The following is a 24,086-nucleotide window of genomic DNA, read 5'->3' on the forward strand; positions in this document are numbered from 1 at the left end:
GGTTTATATGATACAGACCTGAACAGCAACAGCACCGCTTGTGGAAAGGTCTGAAAATTGTTATTCCGATTGATTTGGGTTCCATCCACTAGACCAACTTTCCCAAACATCTGTAAAGCAGAAGTTCTGGTTCAGTTCCCTTGTGCAGATATCAGTTCCTATCCTCTGTTTCTCTGATCAGCTCATGCTTTTTTGCACAATTTTCCTTACGTCTGTTGCTACTCTCCATTGTTTAGTTTTTCTCTGATTCTTTAGATTTCCCCCTCTAAGAAAATCAGTTGATTAAAGTTGCAGACAGTCCTAATTGTACTTACTTTTATTGCTATCTTAATTAGTTTGTTGGTTTTAAATCTTTCATAAAGTTTTGGTGTTGCTGTTGGTTTGTTAGTACTCAGATGATATTTTAATTGGATTTTTTCTGTTGATTCTAGATGAGTTTCTTTTTATAGATACTGAGTGATTTTTGTTTTTATTATATATAATGACTTGCGGTTTGTAAGCCATTCCAAGAGCCTGTATTGACCGAGAAGTGCAGAATATACCATTTCTAATCATGTAAATAGGTATAAAGAATAAACAATAAATCCTACTAAACTGAGAAGAATATAAGAACCCTCCTGGATCAGGCCCAAGGTCCATTTAGTCCAGCATTCTCTTTCGAATGGTGGCCAGCTAGGTCCTTCTAGGAAGCCCACAAGCAGAGGGGATAAAGGCAACAGAGGCTTCCTCCCCCCTTAGCAATTAGTATTCAGAGACATACTGCCCCTGAATCTGAAATTTCCACTTAGCGGTCATGCCTAATAGCTATTGATAGATTTATTCTTGGTTAATTGGCCCTTTAAAAGCTGTATCAGCCCCATAGAAACTGTGTGATCTGTTGCTGAATAACATGCACGTGTTGGTCTGCAGAGCTTGAAGCTGAATGTCTGTGGCAACAAAGCATTGATCCATTTGGCATCCTTTGGAATAAAATCTGTGGAAGTTCAGAGCATGGGGCTTTCAAGGTGCAACAATCTCATGGGTCAGGCTGTAGACTGAATGTAAGGAAAAGCAGGTCTTACTTGATTTCCAGCCAAGACCGCTATTGACTGACTGGATGCAGGACCACTGTGTGACTCTACCTTTCCCATCTACCTTATAGGAGAATACTGTGCTCACTTCATAGAATGCACAGCAGTCCTTCAGAGAGGAGGATTTCAGGGAACTAAAAATGAGCAAGATATCCAAGGGATGGGAATGAGTCTATGATCCCTATGGAAGATTAGGGATCTTGGCTGCATCTGTGCTGAGAGAAGACAAACATTTAGACAAGATATGGCTCTTCTTCAAGTGATAAACTTATACAAAAGCTATATGCTTTCTTATTATCTGACTATCTACAAGATGAAACAGTAAACGGGGTTATGGTGGCCTGGATGAAAGACCTAGAATACACTTTGGAGATAGATCAATGGTCCAAAATTTGGAATGCAGCTGAACTGATGAGAGCAATACCATATAAAGAGAACATATATAAAATGTTCCATAGGTGGCACTGGACACCTGATAGAATAGCAAAATGTTATGCGACAACATATATATATATATTTGAAGCCTATAGACCTCTAAGTGGAATTGAAGGTTTCTCTGTAGGTATGACAAGCGAATGTTCATGTTATTCTTGTATGTTTATGTACGAACTGTTCTGGAAAATAAATAAAAATAACAAGTAAAAAAAAAACCAAATAGAAATTGTTGGAAATGTAAAGAAAAGTAGGTACGTTCTTGCATATGTGGTGGAGGTGTGAAAGCGTGCAAAAATATTGGCATAAAATATATATAATACTAAAAGGTATCACAGGGCTAGAAATACCATTCTTACCAGAAATATGTTTATTGAATATACTCCCGGAAACAGTTAATAAAGAAAATGTATATGTAATAACATATATTTTTATTGCCGCAAGGATAATGTTAGCTAAATGTTGGAAAACAGACAACATACCCTCAAAGGAGGAACTGATAGAAAAATTGTTGTTAATGGGAGAAATGGACGGGTTAAGCTTAATGTTGCAAGGGAAAGACCAAGATCTATTTGAAAAAAGATAGAACAAAATGTATGTATGGTTGAAAAATATGACATAATAGTGACTCACAAATATGTAAATGATGATTCGTTAAGTAATGTTGTTAAGATGATAAAAAAAAAAAAAAACCGGGGGGGGGGGGGGAAAAGACAAGCATTTCATGGAATCCTGACCTGCATCCCAATCACAGCATAGATGAAAAACAGCATCACAATCAACAGGGCGACATGTGGCAGGGCCTGTGGGACAAAGCAGAGAATTCAAGAGTCATATATAACTCCAGTACAGCAATGAGACAGAAACTGCTGGCCTGTAATGCTTGTCCTCACCCCCCTCCACCCCACTTCTAAATTCCTTCCTGCACCTAGAGCTGGATTGATGCCCTCTCAACTAGTGTGACACACACCTGGAAAGACTTGATGAAGGTCCAGAGTAAGTTTCTAATGCCTTCTGCACGGCTCAGCAATTTTACCAGCCGTAGGACCCGGAAAAGCCGAAAGAAGGTGATTGAGATCCGCCCGTTATCATCGTCACCTGTGGAAGGAGGCTGTGGGAAGAGCAATCTCTTAGGCAGTGAGTACAAATGGAAGCAGGCAGGAGACAGACTTCAGGAGTTGATCTGACCTGTTCAGCACGATTGTCACATTTACCAGCAGCACTGCTCTTCAGTTCACCTGCTGCTTGGTCTATGGATATAGCTCATAGCAACAAACACAGCAATTGTTGCAACACAGGTAGAAGTATGGCCCAAGGGCTGACAGCATGCTAAAGGGGAAGGAAGGATTGTACTACTCCACTAATGGCATGCTAACGCAAAAGGATTGAAATAGAAATTAATGCCACCCCTTCATACTCAGCTGCCTAACAGAAGGATGAGTCTTTTGGCCTTGGCATTTCTTCTGGAGCTACAGGTGACACACTCTGTTGGTTCTGAAGCTGCTGGATTCATTTTAGTGAGATTAAAGATGATTCTGCATCATCAAGAGGCCCCCAGGTCCAGCATGAGAGGAGGGGTCAAAGGATCAAGGGAGCAAACCCACTGAGAGGAAACACACTCAATATGGAGTCAATCTACCACAAAGCTCATCTACAGATTTATATTTGTGCAGGTAGAGGAGCAAAAAATAATAATTCAGAAACTGCCTCCTGCAATGCAGTGTAATATCTGCAGGCTTTAGGATCTTCAGCTCTTGCTGTATCATCTTCTACAGTGAAACTGCACAGGATGGGCTTGCAGGCTGGACCAGGAATGGAAATTAGATGCTCCATCCACATCAGACTCAGTTACATATTAGATGGTACTTGCTGTCCACTGGCAATTTCACCAGTAGCGCAGCCACAGAAATATTCCCACTACATTGTTAGAAGTCTCATCCAAAAAAGCAGCACCTTGGACGCTGTTACTTCTAGGCAACAATACATTTCTTAGGTCCTACAAAATGTAGAAGGCTATATAGGCCCCTGCCACATGGGGGGGGGAATGCGTGGCCAAAGTGCGGCTTTCGGAAGCCGCACCAAAATAGACACACCGCGGCAGGATCACACGAATCCCCTGAGCCGCGGCGCCGTTTCTCCCCGGCACGATCATATGCCGGGGAGGAAGCCACGGTCGGGAGACCGAGGCAGCCAGCTGTGCATGTGTCCGCATGCGCAGTTCGGCCAGGAGCCGGGGATGTGCCGGCAGAAGGACGCGCCGGCGATCCCACGGCCATGCTTGCCGCGGCCGTTCAGGTAAGCCCAACTCTGTCGGTGGTTCTTTTTTGCTGCGGGGTTTCCGGGGTTAGGGGCAGATCGGGGACGGGTGCGTGCCGCTTCCCAGATGTTGTGGTGAGATTGTGCCCGTTTGCTGCGGCCACGATCCGTCCCTCTCCCGGGCCAAAACCCTCCATGTGACCGGGACCATAGTCTTATTAACCAACACTATATAATGTGCCAACCTCTTACTTCTGGATAACTTGTAGCAAGCAATTTTTTATCTAGATTTTCATCTCTGTTGGGCAGGGGAAAGATGGGTGGACAGACAGAAACAGCAACTGGACTTGCTGCTTACAAATCTAAAAAAAGTATTGCAATAGACATAGCATATCAATCTAAAACCTTCAGGAGCAAGGCAATGCTGCAATCTTGCAACCACTCCTTAAGTGCATTGGCGCAGATAAACCAAAAGATTTCTGCAGATGGAAGGTGAGGGTTGGGGTTGTTTGTTTGTTGCCAATTGTCCCCTCCAGCTGTAGACCTTCAGCTCCACCATCATGCTGTTCCTGGTGATCACCTGTTCTCCAGCAGCAGCATTCTAGGGAGCATTCTGAGCTACAGTGGGAGGGTGGGAATGGCTCCAAGCTATTGCCTGGGTCATTATCAGATTAGTAAGGAGCAATGAGAAAGAAACTCTCAGGGTCAGATCTTTTAGGGCACAGCCCTCTGCTCCCTGTTCTCTAGACCAATGTGTGATAAATGTAAAGTGCAATAACATTAGAAGGAAAAGAACAAGCAGGCGCTGCTGCTGTGAGCTCTAACTCTGCAATGTGAAGTGTATTGACTACACTTCTCTTGAAATCAGCCTCACGATTTATGAATGGTAGAAAGGCTAAGGAAGGGGAATCTGCATAGAACAAAGTGGTAGGGTGATACAAACTGTGGATACTGGGTATGTGCTGGATGTCCATCTGGTGAGCATTAAAACCATTATATAAAGATATGTCTGAAACTACAGCTGAGTTGGCACTGTCATGGGATAATCTCCCCCTCCCCCCGGTTAAAGGTATATTTAACGATACAGTGCAGAAAACCTCAACAAAACAGACACAGTGTAGACTCCAGCTGCAAGTCAAATGGGGCTGTTGTACATCAGGGAATACAGGAGTCTGATCAGCACCCAGATTTGCCATAAGATTTTAATATGGACACAGAGCTGCCCAACCATGCAGAGGTCTTAAAAGTGGTCAGTGGTACATCTGATAAGTTTCCAAACTTGGTAATCTAAATGTACAAAAAGTTCTCACATTGTCCTAGTTCTCTTTTGGGTTCTGGCACTCCACAGGACAGAAGGGGAACAGTGAGGCATCGGCACCAGTTGTGCAGTCTATGTAAAATATCTACAGATTTAAACTTGTTTAATAGCTATTTCCTCTTCAGAGAGAACGGAAGTTCTGGGGGCAGGATCTCAGCCAAACTACGATTCCTAACCTTCTTTGAGGGATGCAGCGACAGTTCAATTGGTATTAAACCAATATATATATTTGTAGGGTAGATAAGTTCTGGCTTTCCAAGTTCAAGGTATCTTATTTACTAAAGGCATTTGATTCCTTTGCTTTGAGTTAGTGTGGACATTGCTATGTGGACATATCTTTAGATTTGTTCCCCATGTCTCCATGAAGATTCAATTTTGGCATCAATCTCATGCAACTCATATCAACACAGCAGGACACAGCAACATGGAATGGTCTAAAAAGGAGGGGGAAAGGCACTATAAAAGAAAAGGTTATCCACAGCAAGCTCATGCAGCTGATATTTACAATGCCATCACAGCCACCGCTTAGGCAGTACAATCCGCCTCTGGAAGCAAGAACAGTCTGTCAAGAGAACAAAAGAGTCAACCAAAGAATCCCACACCTTTAAAGGTTGAAAAATGAGGAAGAGTGAAGGAAAGACAGAGGGATAGACTGGATGAGTAGGAAGGATTGCGTTTCACAAAGGGAGATCATGGAAGATGCTAATGATAACCATGACAAGGAAGACAAGCAAAAAAGAGGAAAGGATAAAGGGTTTGGGGGGAATAATGCATGAAACAATGGGAAAATTGATCAGTATCTAGTGCACAGGCTTGAAGAGAAGAGCACTGAGCTGAGAATTGTTACTGTCCCGAACAAAGTTTGGAATTTTAGAAAAAGTCAAAGTTTGACCCCTGTAAAAAGACTGGAGCACCAATGCCTCTGTGGCAACGTTTTGAAGACCTGCATGCTCCTAAAATTAAGCACTCGCACCCTGCCTATGGCACATGATCAGCTGAAGCAACATGTTCAAGAGACCATTAGGGAACTAGATTTCAAATGGGGGCCAGGTGCTGTTAGGTTCCTATACAAGAGATGAATGCTCAACATGGCCTTTCACCATCAGCAGCTCCTACTGTAATAATTCATGGTCCCATCTTCAGACTCTCAGCATACCTCCCACCTTGTTGAGTTCTTCTGCAAATGTTAGCTCTTTCTTCTGTACATGAAGATAATCCAAAGACTGGACCAAATGACCTGAGGAAGAAGGAACAGCAGCCTTCTACAGGATTTAACAAGGTGGCCTGGTTAAAAAAAATCTGGTACCTATGAAAGACTTACAATATTCAAATGTACCCATTTAAAAATTCTGATTCTATGACATTTATGTATTTCATTTCATACTTGCTCAAAGTGGTGCCACTGAATCTAGTAACAATGAATGTATTGATTCGCTAGATCAGTGCTCTGGTCAGTTCTTTCTCTTTTCTTGACTAAAATCCTATTTGGACAATAAGTTTCTCTTATCCAAGGCAACATATGAACTGTATTAAAGCCCACAAATAATTCCAGTGGCCCTTTAACACCACTAGTGTTATTTATTCTTGGATGAGAGGCCATCAACAAGAGCATTTACTAATTCATCTAAAGAACTCACCTAGCAGGGTGCTTATTGAACATTAATATACAGATAAATGAGACAAATGGACAAGGAGGAAGGAAAAAGGAAGGAAAGAGGAAGACAAAAGTGGAAGCACAGAAAGGGACAGAGTGGAGAGGTTTGCAAATATCTGTGGATGGAAGAACAAGAGCAATACTGAAAGTTTGCTTAGGATGGAGTCTATTGCTCTTTCAACACAGGGCTGTGATTTTGTCAATGTCAGAGGATGGGGTATTGAGTATTTGATGAGAATTATGATCCAAATGTTACCCCTATTATGCTTGTGCATTTTCCACCTCAGTTTTTCAATGCGAAGCAGCATTCCGGTGCGGCAGATAAACAGCCCAAGGGAAAAAAATGAAATCAGGGCAAGAACTCCTCTGTCTCTGACAGTGAAAGAAAATAACATATGCCAAGCTTACTTACTAGGCCCCAGATTCCTAATCTACATTCTTAGATTTCATTAAGCTTTCTCCCCTTTCATCTTAATTGCTCAGCACCTGGATCTCCCCTCTGAGTCTTTTGGCCATCTAATGTGCCAAGCCATGCTCAGGGAGAGCATATGGTAGTAGGGTCAGTGTAAAGCAAGTAGATAAAATCTACTAGCTTTACTAGCTTTAAGGTTGTAAACAACATCACAAAATGTGTACATCTTCTTGTTGATGATGTCCAAAACCTGGTTGATTCTATAAAGAGGCACATCACGTTTTTCCAAAAGATGGATACATAAAGGAAGACAGTGTTCAAAAATGGAAGGGGGAGATGGTTATGGCAGGACTTCTTAGAAATATGGAATTAGGCACAGACACGACTGATGAATGCTGTATTCTGAATTGATCTACTTCTACAGCAGTTCCGGAAGCTACAGCTAATTGCAAATGCATGCATTAGCGCTGGTCACATGAAGGCACAAGGAGGCATTTTTAACCCAATAACATCTGTAGTTGCCAGTGTTGTGTATTCAATTCAATGTAAACTGTATGTGAACACCATGCAAAGCTTCGTCCTGGGCAAGGATCCTAATTCCTCAATTCTTATTGGTAGCCCAGGAAGAGCCGACCAATCACCTAACATCCAGTTCCCTGAGGGGGAATGTCTGTGATTGGACTTTATCTTACAATCCTATTGGTTGTTATGTACAGTAGGGCAGGGCTACATTAGTCCAGGAGAGTTTAAAGGAAGCCCAGCTGCAATGCAAAACTTGTTCTGGTTCTTCTGTTCTGGTTGTATTAAGCGTTGCTCATTAAAGCCGAATCACTAGCTGAAATCACTCTCTGACTCTTTGTTAAGTAGCCGCCTTAACAGCCAGTATGCTCTCTCTTTATATGCAACACAGAATGTAGGATATGCTATTCCACCTATAGGATGTTTTAATATTCTGTGGTGTGTTTCATAGCATCCATGCATGCATGTATAGAAGGCAAAATTCACATATGCAAGTGCTGCCATAAAGATATTCACACTATAAGCACATATAGTAAGCAGCTACTTGGAACATGGTTGCCATGGTGGTCAATGGCAGAAATTCTTTGCAGGTACCATGAGGCAAACCATCTCAAGTTTCAGCTATATATTGCTTGCCAGGAGTGTACATTTAAAAAGCACACAGAGATTACAGGACAGGTGAAATCTCCTGGGCATGGTGGTACATCAGTCTCCAGGCTATGATCAAGGACAAATGACTAGATAGTGCTTCTTGGAAGAGATGTCTATAAGTCAAAGTACATACTGGGTTCCTTTATGGGAGATGCCTATCGTTCCCTTCACACAACAATTACAGCACTCCTAACCCATTCTGAAGGTTGGTGAAGTTGGGACATGGCTGCTGTTGGCTGTAAATCAGAAGTTTTGCTCAGACATGCAGGACTGAGAGACCAGATGCTGCTGCATCCTAAAAGCTTGTCTTTGTCTGTTTCCTTCCTCAGTTTTCCAGTCTCTACCACCCTCCAGTGCTGGTTACTCAAAATGCAATCCTTCAGCTGCTCCAGTTGCACTTACATCGATCTGACTAAGGATGACATCAATGATGCTGCCAATAACAATGAGGAAATCAAATACATTCCAAGGGTCTCCAAAGTAGCCCTGAAAAAGAAAGGAGAAAATGGACTACAAAGAACACAGAATCAGCAGGGATGCAACAGAAGGAGGAAAAACCATACAGCCAGGAATGGGAGTATTTCAGGCTTATATGATATTGTTAGGATTCAAAACTGACATGCACCCCCTCCCGACAGCCCTACACATCTCCAGCAATCTCTCTGGAGTGTTTCTACTGAAGAGTTTAATGTGTTGCACTGGGAGTCTTGTGCATCTGCTCCCCACTCACCTTAGCCTTGAAGGCTATAAGTTTAAGAATCATCTCCACAGTAAAGAGGAGGGTGAAGACCACATTGAGAATATCTGAGACCTGGTTCATTGTCTCCGATTGATTGTAATGCTGTAGAGATAATTGAAAATTTGTTTGTATACAGCACTCCTAATAAAAGTCTGCAAGGAGGAATCTTTTGCAAGCATAGGCAACACAGAAATGCCTGCACCAATAATATTTTGGCAGTATTTTGTTCATTCGCATTTCTATGGCTGAGAGCTCTGGAACAATAGCTAGCCACCATGACAGTTCAGTAACATGTAGCTGTGTAAAATGCACAACTAAGGAACTGAAAGACTAACCCAGGGGTGTCAAACATGCAGCCCGTGGGCCAGATCAGGCCCTTGGAGGGCTCCTAACTGGCCTGCAAGGAACTGCCTGTCTCCTGCTTCTTTCTCCAGTGCTGCTGCTTCTTTCTCCAGTGCTGCTGCTTCTTTCTCCACTGCTGTGTAGCAGCTTGCTTATCCAGACTCTCTCAATCGCACAGGAGAGATAGCTAGGCAAGCTTCTCTTCTCTTCCCTGCACTGGCTGAGGCTCCTCCCCCTCCTCTTCTGGGGGGAGGGAATGAGCCCAAGCTGGCTTCCTGGCCAGGCTGCCTCAATCGCACAGGAGACAAAGGCAAGCCTTTCTTCCCCTCCATTGGATGAGGCTCCCCCCCCCTCCTGCTTTGCTTAGCTGCTTCAATTGCATGGGAGAAATACAAAGCACCTTTAAGACCAACAAAGTTTTAGTCAAGGTATGAGCTTTTGTGTGCCTTGCCCTGCAGAATCTGATGCAATCCTGCAGGGCCTGTAAGGCAGAGATGTTCCACCAGGCTTTTAGCTGAGGACAGCAACAGGAGGTTAAGATTGGCACCCTTCCCTTCCTTTCTATGGCCCCCACCTACCCTGCCCTGCCCTGCCATGCAGGACAGTGGTGTGGCCAGTATAGGGCGGGGGGATTATTATACTGCTACCTTGGATCGGTTTTAATTATTATATATACTGATTGTATTTTAAATGTTTTTATAATGGCTGTAAATTGCCCAGAGCCTGCTTGCAGGGTGGGTGATTCATAAATTTAATGAACTAACTAACTAACTAACTAACTAAATAGTGTGTGTTTTGTTTGGCTCATTATGCCAGGGCTCTCCTGGGTGCAACTGGGTTCCCTCCCCCTTTTCACTGTATTCATGCCTTCATGATCCAGTCTTTCTCAGTAGGAAAGCAATGCAAACTATTCAGATGAGGAATAACAACAAGCCAGTGAGGTGGATTAGGATGAGAGTGTGTGTCCAGACCAAGTTCACCCAGCACATTTCCTTCATAGGCTAGACTTCCCAGAAGATAGTAGGCTGATTGCTCTCTCTCTATTCCTGCACTGCCTCATAGCAGTTGTAGTTATTTCTATGGGGAAGACTATAGTTTTGTAGACAAACAGATAGCCCACAGTGTGTGTCAGGATGTTCTCATGTTCTTGACCAACACACAAAGCAATTTATGTAAAAAACCTCGCAATACGCCACCATTTCATGTTTTCCCATGGGTCCTAGGCTCAGAACACTGAGCATGTGATTTCTTTAATGAATGTCAATAAATCAAAAATAGGTTTGCAGCTTACCGATACAAACCTGAACAGCATACTCGAGATTGCTACAGCACAGACATTTTGGTGCAACAATTCAGAACAAGAGATGTCAGTTATCAGAGACTGTTAAATAAACAAAATATTGCAAGAGTGCTAATGTTTTAAGTGTGTTTTATTTAAAGTTTAAAAAATAATGGTGTTTGTGTCCTTTATAAAGTGTATAACTCTGCTACCTGGCATTACATTTTACTACACACATGGCCTGGCCAAACAAGGTCTCATTTATGTCATATCTGACCCTCATGAGTTCAACACCCCCGAACTAACTCATATTTTCAAGCACAAGATCAGCAATTGTTCACTATAGGGGCACAGCTTTGCCACACTTCTTCCACAGGCAGACTTTCTGTAGGATCCCACTACTACCATTTCATACTGCTACCCTTCAGGGGATAGGAGTTCTACTTATCCATACCTGCATGCCTAAGCAGATGGTGTTCAATGTGATCAGGAAGAACATAAGATACTCAAAGTAGGAGGAGGTCACCACATACCATATCTGGTACTGGTAGGGGTTCTTGGGAATGTAACATTTCAAAGGCCGTGCTTTCAATGCATACTGGACACACTGGCGCTGCAGAGAGAGAAAAGGCATATTGTGAAAGGTCAAGCATAAAGAAATCATTCTTAGGACCTCCCCTCAAAGAGTTCTAGTTCTTTGAAGTCCTGAAGTTTACCAGCAAAGCCAAATAATTGATATGCCCCGTTCCCTTCCTAAACAATTTGTTTAAATGGATTTTTTCTGAAGGACAAATGGTAACGATCAGAATTTTCCAAGTTCTTCCTGCAGTATTTTATTTATTTATTTATTGAATTTCTCGCCTGCCCTTCCCTGCACTGCAGGGCTTAGGGTGGGTTACCACAGAATATAATTTACAATAATTTAAAACAGTTAAAACCTAATCTACATACTACTAAAAAGTATACAGCAACAATTAATATAATTTCCAAGATGGCAGGTGCTCTCAAGAAAACTTTCAGTATGAGTGCCCATAGGTAAGACTAAGTAAAACAACAACTCCAATAGTTGGTACAAGGTGAAGAAAGGCAGAGTAGGGGAGGCTGATGTAATTAGATCTCTGCTGCCTCAACCAAAGTCCTGGGGAAACATCTCCCTTTTACGGGGCCTGGAGAATTGCAACAAGTCCCACAGGGCCCTGGTCTCAACTTGGGAGAGTGTTCCACCAGGTCAGAGCCAAAAAAGCTCTGGCTCTGGTCGAGGCTAAGTGGATCTCCTTTTGGCCGGGGACCACTAGCAGATGTTGATCTGCAGAGTGTAAAGCTCTTTGGGGGACATATGGGGAGAGACGGTCCTGCAGATATGTTGCAACTTGGGAGAACTAGGGTTCCCAGGTCCTCTCGTTGCTCCAGCAGGGGATTTGGGGGGCGTTCTGGGGCTGGGTGAGGGCTATTATCACCCTGGAACTTCTATCTAGTAGCTGACTGTCTGCAACTAGTGGTAGGGTTTATCAAAAGCTTTCTGGAAGTCAAGGTAAACAACATCTATTGGGCCCCCCTTGTCCACATGTTTGTTTACCCCCTCAAAGAACACTAACAGGTTAGTGAGACAAGATCTTCCCTTACAGAACCCATGCTGAGTCTGCCTCAATAGTTTTTGTTCTTCAATGTGCCTACTAATTCTTTCCTTAATAACAGTTTCTACCAACTTACCCGGTATCGATGTCAGACTGACTGGCCTGTAATTTCCCGGATTTCCTCTGGAACCCTTTTTAAAGATGGGAGTGACATTAACTACCTTCCAGTCCTCAGGAATGGAGGCAGATTTTAATGAAAGATTACATATTTTTGTCAGGAGATCCACAAGTTCACATATTTCAGAACTCTTGGATGTATGCCATCCGGGCATGGTGTTTTATCAGTTTTAAGTTATCTATCAGTCGTAGGACCTCCTCTCTCATCACCTCAATCTGACTCAGGTCTTTCAACACCTCTCCCGAAATCAGCAGTTCTAGAGTGGGCAAGCACTTCTCATCTTCCACAGTGAAGACAGAGACAAAAAAATGCATTCAGCTTCTCAGCCATTTCCCTATCATCCTTCAGTACTCCTTATACCCCTTGGTCATCCAAGGGCCCCACTGCCTCCCTGGCTGGTTTCCTGCTTCTAACATATTTGAAGAAAGTTTTCTTGTTGGTCTTTATATTTTTTGCTATATGCTCCTCATATCCCTTTTTGCCTGCCTGATCACAGATTTGCATTTTATTTGCCACAGCCTGTGTTCCCTTTTATCAACTTCACTGAGACTAGGGCTGATTTCCCACAAGCTGCTGCTCCACGCTCATTCCTCCCTTTGCCCCAATCGTACGTGTCAATTTCACACCATGTGCTGCGTGTCTGCATTTTGGTCCACAGCTTCGCCCAATTTCCCCCGCGTCTACTCAATCCTCAAAAAACAGGATTGAGTAGACGTGGGGGAAATCGGGAAAAGCTGCAGAGCAAAATGCGACCACGCAGCACATGATGTGAAATTGACACGTACGATCGGGGCAAAGGGAAGAACAAGCGCGGAGCAGCAGCTTGTGGGAAATCAGTCTAGCTTTCCACCACTTAAAGGAATCCTTCTTACCTTTTACAGCTTCCATTACTTTGTTAACCATGCATGGTGCGCACGGATCAGGAGTTAACAAAGTAATGGTTAACAAAGTAATGGAAGCTGTAAAAGGTAAGAAGGATTCCTTTAAGTGGTGGAAAGCTAGACTGATTTCCCACAAGCTGCTGCTCCGCGCTTGTTCTTCCCTTTGCCCCGATCGTACGTGTCAATTTCACATCATGTGCTGCGTGGTCGCATTTTGCTCTGCAGCTTTTCCCGATTTCCCCCACGTCTACTCAATCCTGTTTTTTGAGGATTGAGTAGACGCGGGGGAAATTGGGCGAAGCTGTGGACCAAAATGCAGACACGCAGCACATGGTGTGAAATTGACACGTACGATTGGGGCAAAGGGAGGAATGAGCGTGGAGCAGCAGCTTGTGGGAAATCAGCCCTAGTCTCAGTGAAGTTGATAAAAGGGAACACAGGCTGTGGCAAATAAAATGCAAATCTGTGATCAGGCAGGCAAAAGGGATATCATAGCATTGGAAAAAGTGCAGAAAAGGGCAACTAGAGCGATAAAAGGGTTGGAACACTTTCCCTATGAAGAAAGGTTAAAGCGCTTGGGGCTCTTTAGCTTGGAGAAATGACAGCTGAGGGGTGACATGATCGAGGTTTATAAGATTATGCATGGGATAGAGCAGGTAGAGAAAGAGGTACTTTTCAGCAGGAATGATTGTTGGTGGGTAATATTTACCTGTCCTCGACTGATGAGTGATCCTCAGGAAAAATAGGGGAGATTATAAGGAATGGGGGTTTCATGTGCCTGAACCAGCAAGCCACGTGGAAACTCGTCGGTAGTGCTAAAACCAAGAGTATGGGGAGGGATATAGAAAGTAGAGTGCAGGGGGAGAGAAAGGGAGTGAGGAGCAATGGCTGCCTCCTTTTAAGGGGGTACCTGGATGGGGAGGGCGATGCTGGCCACATCCCATTGACACACCTCTAGTTAGTCCGTCCCAAAAACATACCTATTGGGTAAAAGGAACAAGGGGAGGGGACAGGGATTGGTCAATACTGAGAGCTAGTAACTTGGACTGGAGAGTGGCACCTGGATGAAGAGGGTATGAGTCACCGAGCTAGGGCTATTGTCTCTTGATGGGCTTAGCTGAGCCTGTTGATGGGGGAGAGATTAGTTTCCAAGCAACCAGGTGTAGAACCTCTTGGTTACGTGCAGTCTTGCATGTAGATGTATGGGTGGGGGGGTTGCCTGCGTGTGTCAGAGGGAGCTCCTTATGGTGTTTGGAGCTCTTTGTTCTTGAACTTTGGCATGGCATGGTGTTTGACTCCTTCATGCAGCTAGGGAACTGGTCCATCTCACAGCAGGTAAGAGGGCAGGTAACCTTGAAGAACCAACTGGAACAGCAACACAAAGGAAGACTTTCTTCTCTAATGTGTGCATTCTCAACTGGCATCACATTGGGTCACCATGCAGTACAGTCCTTTAAGCAAGTGTTTGCACAGTCCATTTTGTCACTTATGACTTATACAGTCCATAAGAGCACATTAAGTGTCTTGCAGGGCAACAGTACTTCTTCACCCAAAGAGTGATGAACACATGGAATTCATTGCCACAGGCGGTGGTGGTGGCTACAAGCATGGACAGCTTCAAGAGGGAATTAGATAAGCATATGGAGCAGAAGTCCATCAGTGGCTATTAGCCACAAAGTATAGATAGGAACTCTCAGGCTGGGGCACGTGATACTCTGTATACTTGGTGCTCAGGGGGGGGGCAACAGTGGGAGGTCTTCTGTGTCCTGGCCCCACTGCTGGACCTCCTGATGACAGCTGGTATTTTTGGCCACTGTGTGACAGAGTGTTGGACTATATGGGCCATTGGCCTGATCCAACATTGGCTTCTCTTATGTTCTTATGTTCTTAAGGTTATAGGGTAGCTTTCTTGATCATGACCAGCCAACAGAAAAAGATACAAGGGTAGTTATGGCTCAGTCTTTCTAATCCAATCCAAGAAGCAGCTGGTGAATCTGCGACTGCTACACTCAAATTGTATCATGAAGCATCTCTCATACAGCAGATCCATCACATAGTTCAAAGGATAGCCAGCTGCAGAGTTGTTAGTGCTCCTGGGTGAATGCTCCAGCTTCACCATACTCATTAATACAGACTTCAGTGCCTGATTTTTGTTCAGTTCAGTGGCTGAGAATCCATGACTGATATCTTGCTCTGGTGCATTCTCCTCTTGCCTAGAAACAGAGGTTGAAGGATTTCCTCTCCTGAAGTGCAATTTTTCTGTCTCCCCCTCCGTTGGAAGTCCAAAATGCCTCCCAAGATCCTGTTACTGAACAAGAGGGGAGCTGAAGGAACAAAATTTCAGAGGGCATTTGGGGCTGCTGTGGGAAGGGGGGCAAGACTGTCATGCCACTTGAGTGGAAATCCTTGTGCCTGCAGGAACATTAGTCTGGGTCCATTCCAATATCTAGTTCAGATCATGGCACCTCTGCTCAAGAGTCCATATTACTATACCTGGTTCTTGTCCAGTTCACAACTTTTGTACTCCGTTTCCCCTTGCTCCTGGAAGGTTACAATGACAAAGCCTACAAAGATGTTCATCATGAAAAAGGCTATGAGGATGAGATAGACAATGAAGTAGATGGCGATGCCCATACGATAGTTGTATATAGGGCCCATGTCCTCAGTGTGGGTATCAATGGCTTGGTACAGCAGCCTGTTGGGGATAGCATAACAACCCAGATTAATAGGCAAGATCAAAAAAGCTTTGAAGTAATGTTGGAAGTCTTACACATCCTGCATTGCCATGGATGGGTTGACAAGTGCCCACTCTCAAAGGCTTTTTCCAAATGAGCATTTTATAGCTAGAAGAAGAAGAGGAGGAGATTGGATTTATACCCCGCCCTTCACTACCCAAAGGAGTCTCAGAGCGGCTTACAATCTCCTTTCTCTTCCCTTCCCCACAACAGACACCCTGTGAGGTAGGTGTCTGTTGTGGGGAGCAGCAATGTCATAACTGGGGATGTTTCCGCTCCCCCCAGTAAGTTTGGTTGTACAGCATAGCTAAGTCATTCAGTAGTGCAAGTGGCAGGCTAACTCATCCTTCTCAATAACCCGAGCAACCTACTTTACACATCACCCCCGCCCACTCAGTGCCGTTGGCTTCTGAACTCACTTGGGCCATCCTTCAAAGGTGGATACAGTGAAGAGAGACATCATGGCCGACAGGACATTGTCAAAATGGAATTCATTATGGAACCATATCCGCTCACGAAGAATGATCTGCGTTGGATCAGCATCAACATAATCGATGAACTGTCCCCTGGGAGAAGAGAAACAAGAGTGTTTTTTAAATTGATCTTAGGCTGATGTCACTCATTTGAGACAGCTGTTCCTAGTCTTAAAAACGGTAAAAAGTAATTTCCTCAGTTGATCTACTTCTGATTAATACCTCAAAGTTTGTTTTTTTGTATGTATTATTTTGTGACAAGGATATTACAAGAAACAGCAAGAGAGATAGAGCCAGTGCAGTATACTGTTTAGAATAGCAGACTAGAAGTGGGGAGGGGAGATCATCTGAGTTCTAATTCATCAGTCACATCTCTTATGGATCAACCTATCTAACAGGGTTGTTGTGAGGATAAAACGGAGAAGGTGAGAACCAGATCCTCAAGCCTGAGACCCTCAGAGGACAGGTGGGATAAAGTTACAGTAGATAGAATTTGCCATGTCTAAAATTAGGAAAGATTTTATTAGGAAAGATATTACTCAAACAGTCCTTTGAGTAACAGAAATATTTGCATAGGGAAACTTTGGAACTTAGGTTATGGGAAGTTTATATAGGAGGTCTGTGTAAATATTTATGGGAAAAAATCATATCCCTACTCAGCTGATAATAGATTATCTTACAACTCACCCATCCAACTTTGTGATAACACACTTCAAGGCATTCTGGAATTTTTAAAATTTATTTTAAAGTGAGGTCAAATCTAACAACACCCCCATCATATATGTATAAAAATAAATCAAACTTAATACATTTTAACTCATTATTTCTACTTAAATTACCTTGTTCCTACTTAAACAATATTATTCCTGAAGCCACATTTTCTCCTTAATACAAATCCAATTTAAAATTACACTCTTTGTTGATTCTGCAGGAGAGTTTTGATTCAAAAAGACAAGGAAGGGAGTCCAACATTGAATATATAGTCTGTGCATTGAACATCTCATGACATAGTGATTTTGTCCAAGAATATGTAAGTAGCCAGTTCTCAAAACTGGGCACTTGCTTCCAGTACTTAGCTAAGAGAGTTCTTGCAGCCACCAACATTTGCCATGTTAAATACTATTTACATTTGGGTAATGCTATCTCATTAAATCCCAACAGGCATATTAAAAGTAGGGGTGCCAGACTCCCTGGTGGAAGTAGGGGTCCCCTGCCTCCAAGCTCTGCTCCCCAGTTACCAATCAGGTGGCCAGTGGAGGGACTTACCAGGAGAAAGAAGGTCCAAGCCATGTTGCCAGTGTCACACAGGAAATGACATAATCACGCCAGCAATGTCCAGGCAATGCTCTGGTATTTGGGCAAAAATTCTATGGTAGAAACCATTTTTACCATAGAGCTTTTGCCCAAATACCAAAGTGGCACAGCAATGTCACAGCGTGATGATGTCACTTCCTGTGCAATGCCAGCAATGTGGCCTGGGCTTTCCTCTTTCTCCTGGTATGTCCCCCCTCCATCCCACACTGATTGCCAGGAGGGACCTCGCAACCCTAATTAAAAGTGACATATGGAGTCTTACACTTGTAATCTGGCAAATTCTTTCCACCATCATTATCTAGTACCCTTTAACCAGAGGACAATTCCATGGCAAGTGGAGCAAAGTACTAATAGATTTATTACATTTCCAACATATATTAGTTCTTAAGAAGTAATTACCGATAGCTGGAACTGACAGGCAACCCTTGCCTTTAGAAACATGCATCAAACTTTTTTTTCTGAGCTCCTAATAAATCTATCAAACAGCCTTTGAATTTATTTAACTGTGACAGAAACATGGGAACAGCTGAAAAAAGTCATATTTTGGTAATGGTTCTTCTTAGTGCAATCGTCCCCAACCAAGATAACTTTAGATTAGCCCACCTATTTATTTCTACCTTCTTATTCAGCAGGTCTTATATTGTCCTTCAAAGGATCCTTTACTGTATCACCAGTTTTTCATCCCAAATAACTAGCTGGTTTTGTGGCCAGTTTAGAACCAGTTAATAATTGAAATTATCTTCTGTCAGAGTCTTCTAAGTTAAAACCAATCAATATTGACTTTATTATCTTTATTTTATACCCAGACACTTTTCCAAAAGTGTGCAGTCTTGACCAATCTAAATACAGAACTATACTCTGACTCTACCATAAACATGATGCCATTGGCATATAATAAAGCTTTGACCTCAAACTCTTGACCTTACAGTCCTCTCATCACTTCATCTTGTTTCACCATCAGGGCCAAATGGTCAACATAGACATTTTGGATTGTTATTGTTATTATTGATGGGTGTTGTCCTGCTGTATTCAAAGGACTTGGGGAGAGGAAAGGAGGAAGAATGCTTGCTACATTTTGAAATCCAAAACTCAAAGCAAAACCATGTTTGTCGCATAATATCTTTGACTTGCAAGAACATGTGCACACACTGCATTGTCCCAGATTTGAAATGTAACAATTATTGTTCACAATGGCACCATAGAATGTTCAGTGGGCTACACAGGAAGTCACCAATGCTTGGTTTTTACCAGTTTCATCATAAACAAAATTTGCAGTTGCTATCAAAAATGGTAACTCTGCATTTTGACCTTGTAATGTCTAGCAGTGCTTACTGTGGTCTGATTCACAGATTGGAAAGTCCACACAGTGGAAATGCAGACTTTCAGCAGTGTGCTGGGAACAGTTCCCAGGCATGTAGTAGCCTGACTATGGTGTATGGCACATTGGGCATAAGCTTCCCCACTGCCCTGGTAGCAGTAGTTATGATATCGCCAACCTTTTCATGCTGAGTTTCCAAACTAACCAAGAGTTCAAGCACTTTTCAACTGTCAATGAACTTTGTTTACTTGAAGTTACTTTAATCTTAGACAGTTCATTGAAGCAGTTACAGAAAAGTTAGATTAACTGCTTTTTAATAGAGCATAAGAGTGATATTGGCCTTATCTTGCTATATCAGATGTAACTCATATGCACATGATTATTGTTCTATATGCACACTAGGAAAAAGGCCCGTTGTGGAAATAAATACACTCAGTGTCAATTTGGACACTCAGTGTCAATTTGCTGTGGTGACCTCAGCAGGGTGTAATGACACTGAGTCCACCATTTTCTCCAGAGGAACTGATCTCTGCTACCTAAAGAACAGTTGTAATTTTGAGTGATCCCCAGCCCTCACCTGGAGATTGGCAACAATGGCTCTCCAGAAGGGAATGGTTGGTTTGGAGGGTGGAGTCTATGGCTTTGTACCTGTCCGAGGTCCTAGCCTCCTTAAACCTCACCCTCTCCGGGCTCCATCCCTCACATCTCCAGGAATTTTCCACCTGGAGTTGGCAACCCTATCCCCTTCCCAGCCAATCCTCAACCTACCTTTATTTCTCCCTCACTCTTCAGCTTTCCACCCCCACACACACACACCTGCAGCCTCTCCCGTGCTCTGAAGCCCTGACTGCTACGTCACATTGGCTGTCATACGGGGGCCACCTCAGCAGCATATAAGGATACAGAGCCCACCATTTTTTCAAGGGGAACTGATCTTTACCATCTGTGATTCTGAGTGATCTCCAGCCCTCACCTGGAAATTGGGGACATTTTACCTCAGAACAGCAAACTGTTTAGAATGTTAGAGGCAAAAGCCAATCAAGTCGCATATGCAAACGACCTCTGTGTTCCGAGGCAAAGGCCAATGAGGCTGCATATGCAAATAACCTCTGTGTTCTGATTGGCTATGGGGGGGAGAGGAACAGCAAACTGTTTAGAATGTTGGAGGCGAGACTCAAGCAATGCAGCAAGTGGATAGGGACAGATTCTGAGTGACACACCAGGGTGCCAACCAATTCTGGAGCGTGTGGAATGTTCTAGAGAAGTGCCACCACCATTCGGCTTTTATATATAAGGGAGATGTGTTGATTACCTCATATTTAGTTATGAACCAATCAGTTATCTAGATAATAATCACATGATTATGACAGAACAGATTTAGAGAATGATGACTGATATTTTCCTATAAATATGCATGACTTTAACAAGCAAATCAGATTTCTCAGGATGCAAGTCTCAGAAGACTAGGTGAGATTTCTGGGTGTGTAATTTGGGCTTTTTGATAAGTAAGAAAGACAAAAGCTGAAGGCCTATTTGTTTCTTAAACTATTACTTGTTATAAGATGATTAAGCAATGCTAGGAACTTTGATGATTTTAGCATTAATCTTCACAGTACTTGTTGGGTTAATTTTTACTTGCTTGTATTTTCTTCTGTCTTGTTTAATAAAGAGAACAATTGTTTATCTCAATTAAAAATGTTTCTACATGTTTTCTGTCTGGTTTGCTGGTTACCAGTTCAAAGAACTGAACTCACTCCCTTACTCTTTTGTACTGTCAGTGTTAAGTATTAGGGCTGGAATATTCCAGGACTGTGTACCAGAGACTGGCTGAGTTTGAAGCTCTAGAACAATAGCCCACCAGGGCTCTGGAGGTGACCAATGAGAAACTAATGTTATGTAAATAGCCTATTGTTGGGAGTTGGGTGTGGGTTTTGCACCCTATTTAAACAGGGCTATTGCCCTGAGGTTTCAGTCTTGTTCCTGAAATCACTAAATAAAGTAGAGCTGTTCACTGCAATGCCTCTCGAACCCAGTATTTAATAATCAGAATTAAAGGCTGATAATCATCCTTTAGTAGATAAATCCTGGAGAACTCTGCTGCTAACCAGTTTACAGAGGCAAAGCCTTTGGAACGTGTTTAGTTTAGGGCCTCTAATTGGATAGGGAGGGAATCTCTCATGACACAGGCTGATTTCCCACAAGCTGCTGCTCCACGCTCGTTCCTCCCTTTGCCCCGATCATACGTGTCAATTTCACAATTTCACACCATGTGCTGCGCGGCTGCATTTTGCTCTGCAGCTTTTCCCGATTTCCCCCGTGTCTACTCAATCCTGTTTTTTGAGGATTGAGTAGATATGGGGGAAATCGGGCACAGCTGAAGAGCAAAATGCGGCCGCGCAGCACATGGTGTGAAATTGACATGTACGATCCGGGCAAAGGGAGGAACGAGTGCGGAGCAGCAGCTTTTTCCTGCCCTGAACCCACCCCAGGAGACATTATTTGCCCTACTAGTGAAATTTATATATACTGATGGCTACACATACGTTTCGGAAGAAGGGCAAATCACTGTTTTCTGAAGCCATTTCAGGTTGGGGAGGATGCTTAAGCCTACTGTCCTTTCACGCTGTGGTCTTGATCCAAACTGGGTCTCACACATCTGAGAACTGAGTTCCCAGCACAAAATTCCAGGCATGTATCTGATCCAAAGTCTTTCTGGTGGCCTTGAGTCTGCCATGTGGACATGTAGCATGTCAATATGATATTATGATGTTATCACAACCATCACTGGCAACCCATGACAGTGACAAATATGACAGCATGACTTCACAGAAAGGAGGTGGAGGAGATTGGATTTATACGCCCTTCACTACCCAAAGGGGTCTCAGAGCGGCTTACAAACTCCTTTCCCTTCCCCTCTCCACAACAGACACCCTGTGAGGTAGGTGGTGGGACTGAGAGAGCTTTGACAGAAACTGCTCTTTTTCAAGAACAGCTGTGCCAGAACTATGGCTTGCCCAAGGTCATCCAGCAGGTGCAAGTTGAGGAGTGGGGAACCAAACCTGATTCTCCCAGATTAGAGTCCGCACACTTAACCACTACATTAAAGAAAAGATAAGTTCTGCTAGATGTTATGGAAGGCACAATCAGTGATTTGTTTTCTATTTATAGTTGTCAGTTGCAGCTGCCATAGACTAATCAGTAATGTCTAATTTGGTGCTCTCGCTCTTATTATACCAGGGGGATCCCATAGTCCTGAACTGTAGAAGGATATACTAGCTCATCAGAGAGTAGCTTACCTGCACTCCTCTTCAGTTATCTTGAGTGGATCTGTGCAGCTGTAGAATTTCCCCTACATTTAATCAGAGATCCAAAGAAGGACTGATTTTAGTACAGTCTCATTTGCCTGACAGTCCTGAAAAATGAAAGTTTCCAGCTGCTCAGTGCCTAGACAGAGGTTACCATTGTTGAAGGAGAGAAGGGAAGCAATGCCTCCCAGAGAGTTCATCATCACTTCCTTTGCTGCTGATATATGCCCAGGAACACATTAAGTTACTTTATACTGAGTCAGATCAGTGGTCTATCAGTATTGTCTAATCTGACTGACAGCGGGTCTCCAAGGTCTACTGTAGAAATCGTTTACATCACAGGCTACCTGATCCTTTTAAATAGAGGTGATGGGAATTGAACCTGGGACTTTCTGCATGTAAATCAAATGCTGTACCACTGAGTCACAGCCCTTTCCTGAGGACATCATTTAGGAGTAGTTTAGGGAGAGGTTAAGATCCTGACAGTTTTATTTATGCAGTGATTGATTGTAAAATAGTCCACTGGAAAAAAGTTACCCATTTCAATGGCATTATTGTGTCAGTTTCCTGGATACATGCATATCATCAAATGACCTGGGGTGGCTTTGACTCCATTCCACTTATGCAGTTAACTTACAAGTTTCCTCCATAAGTAAAAGAATCCTCTTCACTTATCCCTGGACCAAACCGAAGCTATTCTTCACAGACAGGTTATAAGTATGTGGATAGAAATCTCCCCTAGCCACCAGAAACAGCAGAAATACCAACAAAGCTGTGCCAGAAGATAACGAGCAGCTAAAACTTTCCATCCATGGGATTATCAGTATCTGAAGACCATTGGTCTATACAGAGACAGGGAAGATGGAGAAATGGGAACATGCTGGATATGATGTAGCTGAAGATAAGAAGGGTCTCCTTTCCACCTCATTCAAGAGTCTGGTGAAAGTTTTGTATCTCCTTCTAACAAGTACTAGTGTTTATACTATAGATGTTAATATATGTTCACTGAGAAATATTTCCCAGTGCATTTTTGTTGAGATTTTGCATGTTCACTCCCTTCAGTCATGAAAGAGTTAATCTGTCGTTACTGTATGTTAATCTTAGTTAGCATATAGCCAATGAGGTGTTGGGCATATTTTTCCCGCCAATGAAGAGATATTATTCCTAATGAGATGGTCTTAATATCAGCTATTAGCTAATCAATATATTGGTGGTTGATACATGTTGCTTGTCATGTACACAGATGTGGGGCTTTGGGAGTAAACTTACTTTCCTTTGTTCTCACTCACCCTCGCTCTCGCAAAGATGCAGACTTAAAACACACATGCTAGAAGTATGTGAAACAGGCAAGTAGTACTAGTTAGCCAGGATGTTTATTGTTTTTCTTCCATGTAACACTTTCCCTTATATTTTCTAGTAAAGTTTTTCTTTTAAGCTAACACACATGTGTGCTGCACTGGTTTTATTCTGCTAATCTGCTAAAGAATCCAACAATTTTCCAGTCCCAAATTTGGGTGATAACTGTTGGAAAGCACTGCTTTAGGCCACCACCTGAGTAACATTGGACAATTTGTGGATGTCTGGATACGGTGGTAGATTTGATAGTCGAGAAGGGTTCTTTGCAAAGTGTAGTCAT

The 24,086-nt window shown here is 43.0% G+C and overlaps 1 protein-coding gene across 3 annotated transcripts in view; it reads right to left on the reverse strand.

Annotated features, from left to right (window-relative positions):
- Positions 1 to 24,086, reverse strand: part of CACNA1S (calcium channel, voltage-dependent, L type, alpha 1S subunit) — a 109,752-nt gene that overhangs the window by 21,734 nt on the left and 63,932 nt on the right. For 2 of the 3 annotated variants that reach the window (XM_015411835.1, XM_015411834.1), the window contains exons 23-32: positions 22,442 to 22,494; positions 16,460 to 16,606; positions 15,799 to 16,000; positions 11,127 to 11,285; positions 9,043 to 9,153; positions 8,715 to 8,798; positions 5,582 to 5,638; positions 2,473 to 2,613; positions 2,240 to 2,305; positions 19 to 110 (exon numbers count right to left, since the gene is read on the reverse strand). In XM_015411835.1, the coding sequence (XP_015267321.1) occupies positions 19 to 110; positions 2,240 to 2,305; positions 2,473 to 2,613; positions 5,582 to 5,638; positions 8,715 to 8,798; positions 9,043 to 9,153; positions 11,127 to 11,285; positions 15,799 to 16,000; positions 16,460 to 16,606; positions 22,442 to 22,494 (1,112 nt within the window). The remainder of the gene's footprint in view (positions 1 to 18; positions 111 to 2,239; positions 2,306 to 2,472; positions 2,614 to 5,581; positions 5,639 to 8,714; positions 8,799 to 9,042; positions 9,154 to 11,126; positions 11,286 to 15,798; positions 16,001 to 16,459; positions 16,607 to 22,441; positions 22,495 to 24,086) is intronic. The other variant, XM_015411836.1, reaches the window with a different exon arrangement.

The sequence above is a fragment of the Gekko japonicus genome, unplaced genomic scaffold (genome assembly GCF_001447785.1).
Source record: "Gekko japonicus isolate JY-2015 unplaced genomic scaffold, Gekko_japonicus_V1.1 scaffold309, whole genome shotgun sequence".
NCBI lineage: Eukaryota > Metazoa > Chordata > Lepidosauria > Squamata > Gekkonidae > Gekko > Gekko japonicus.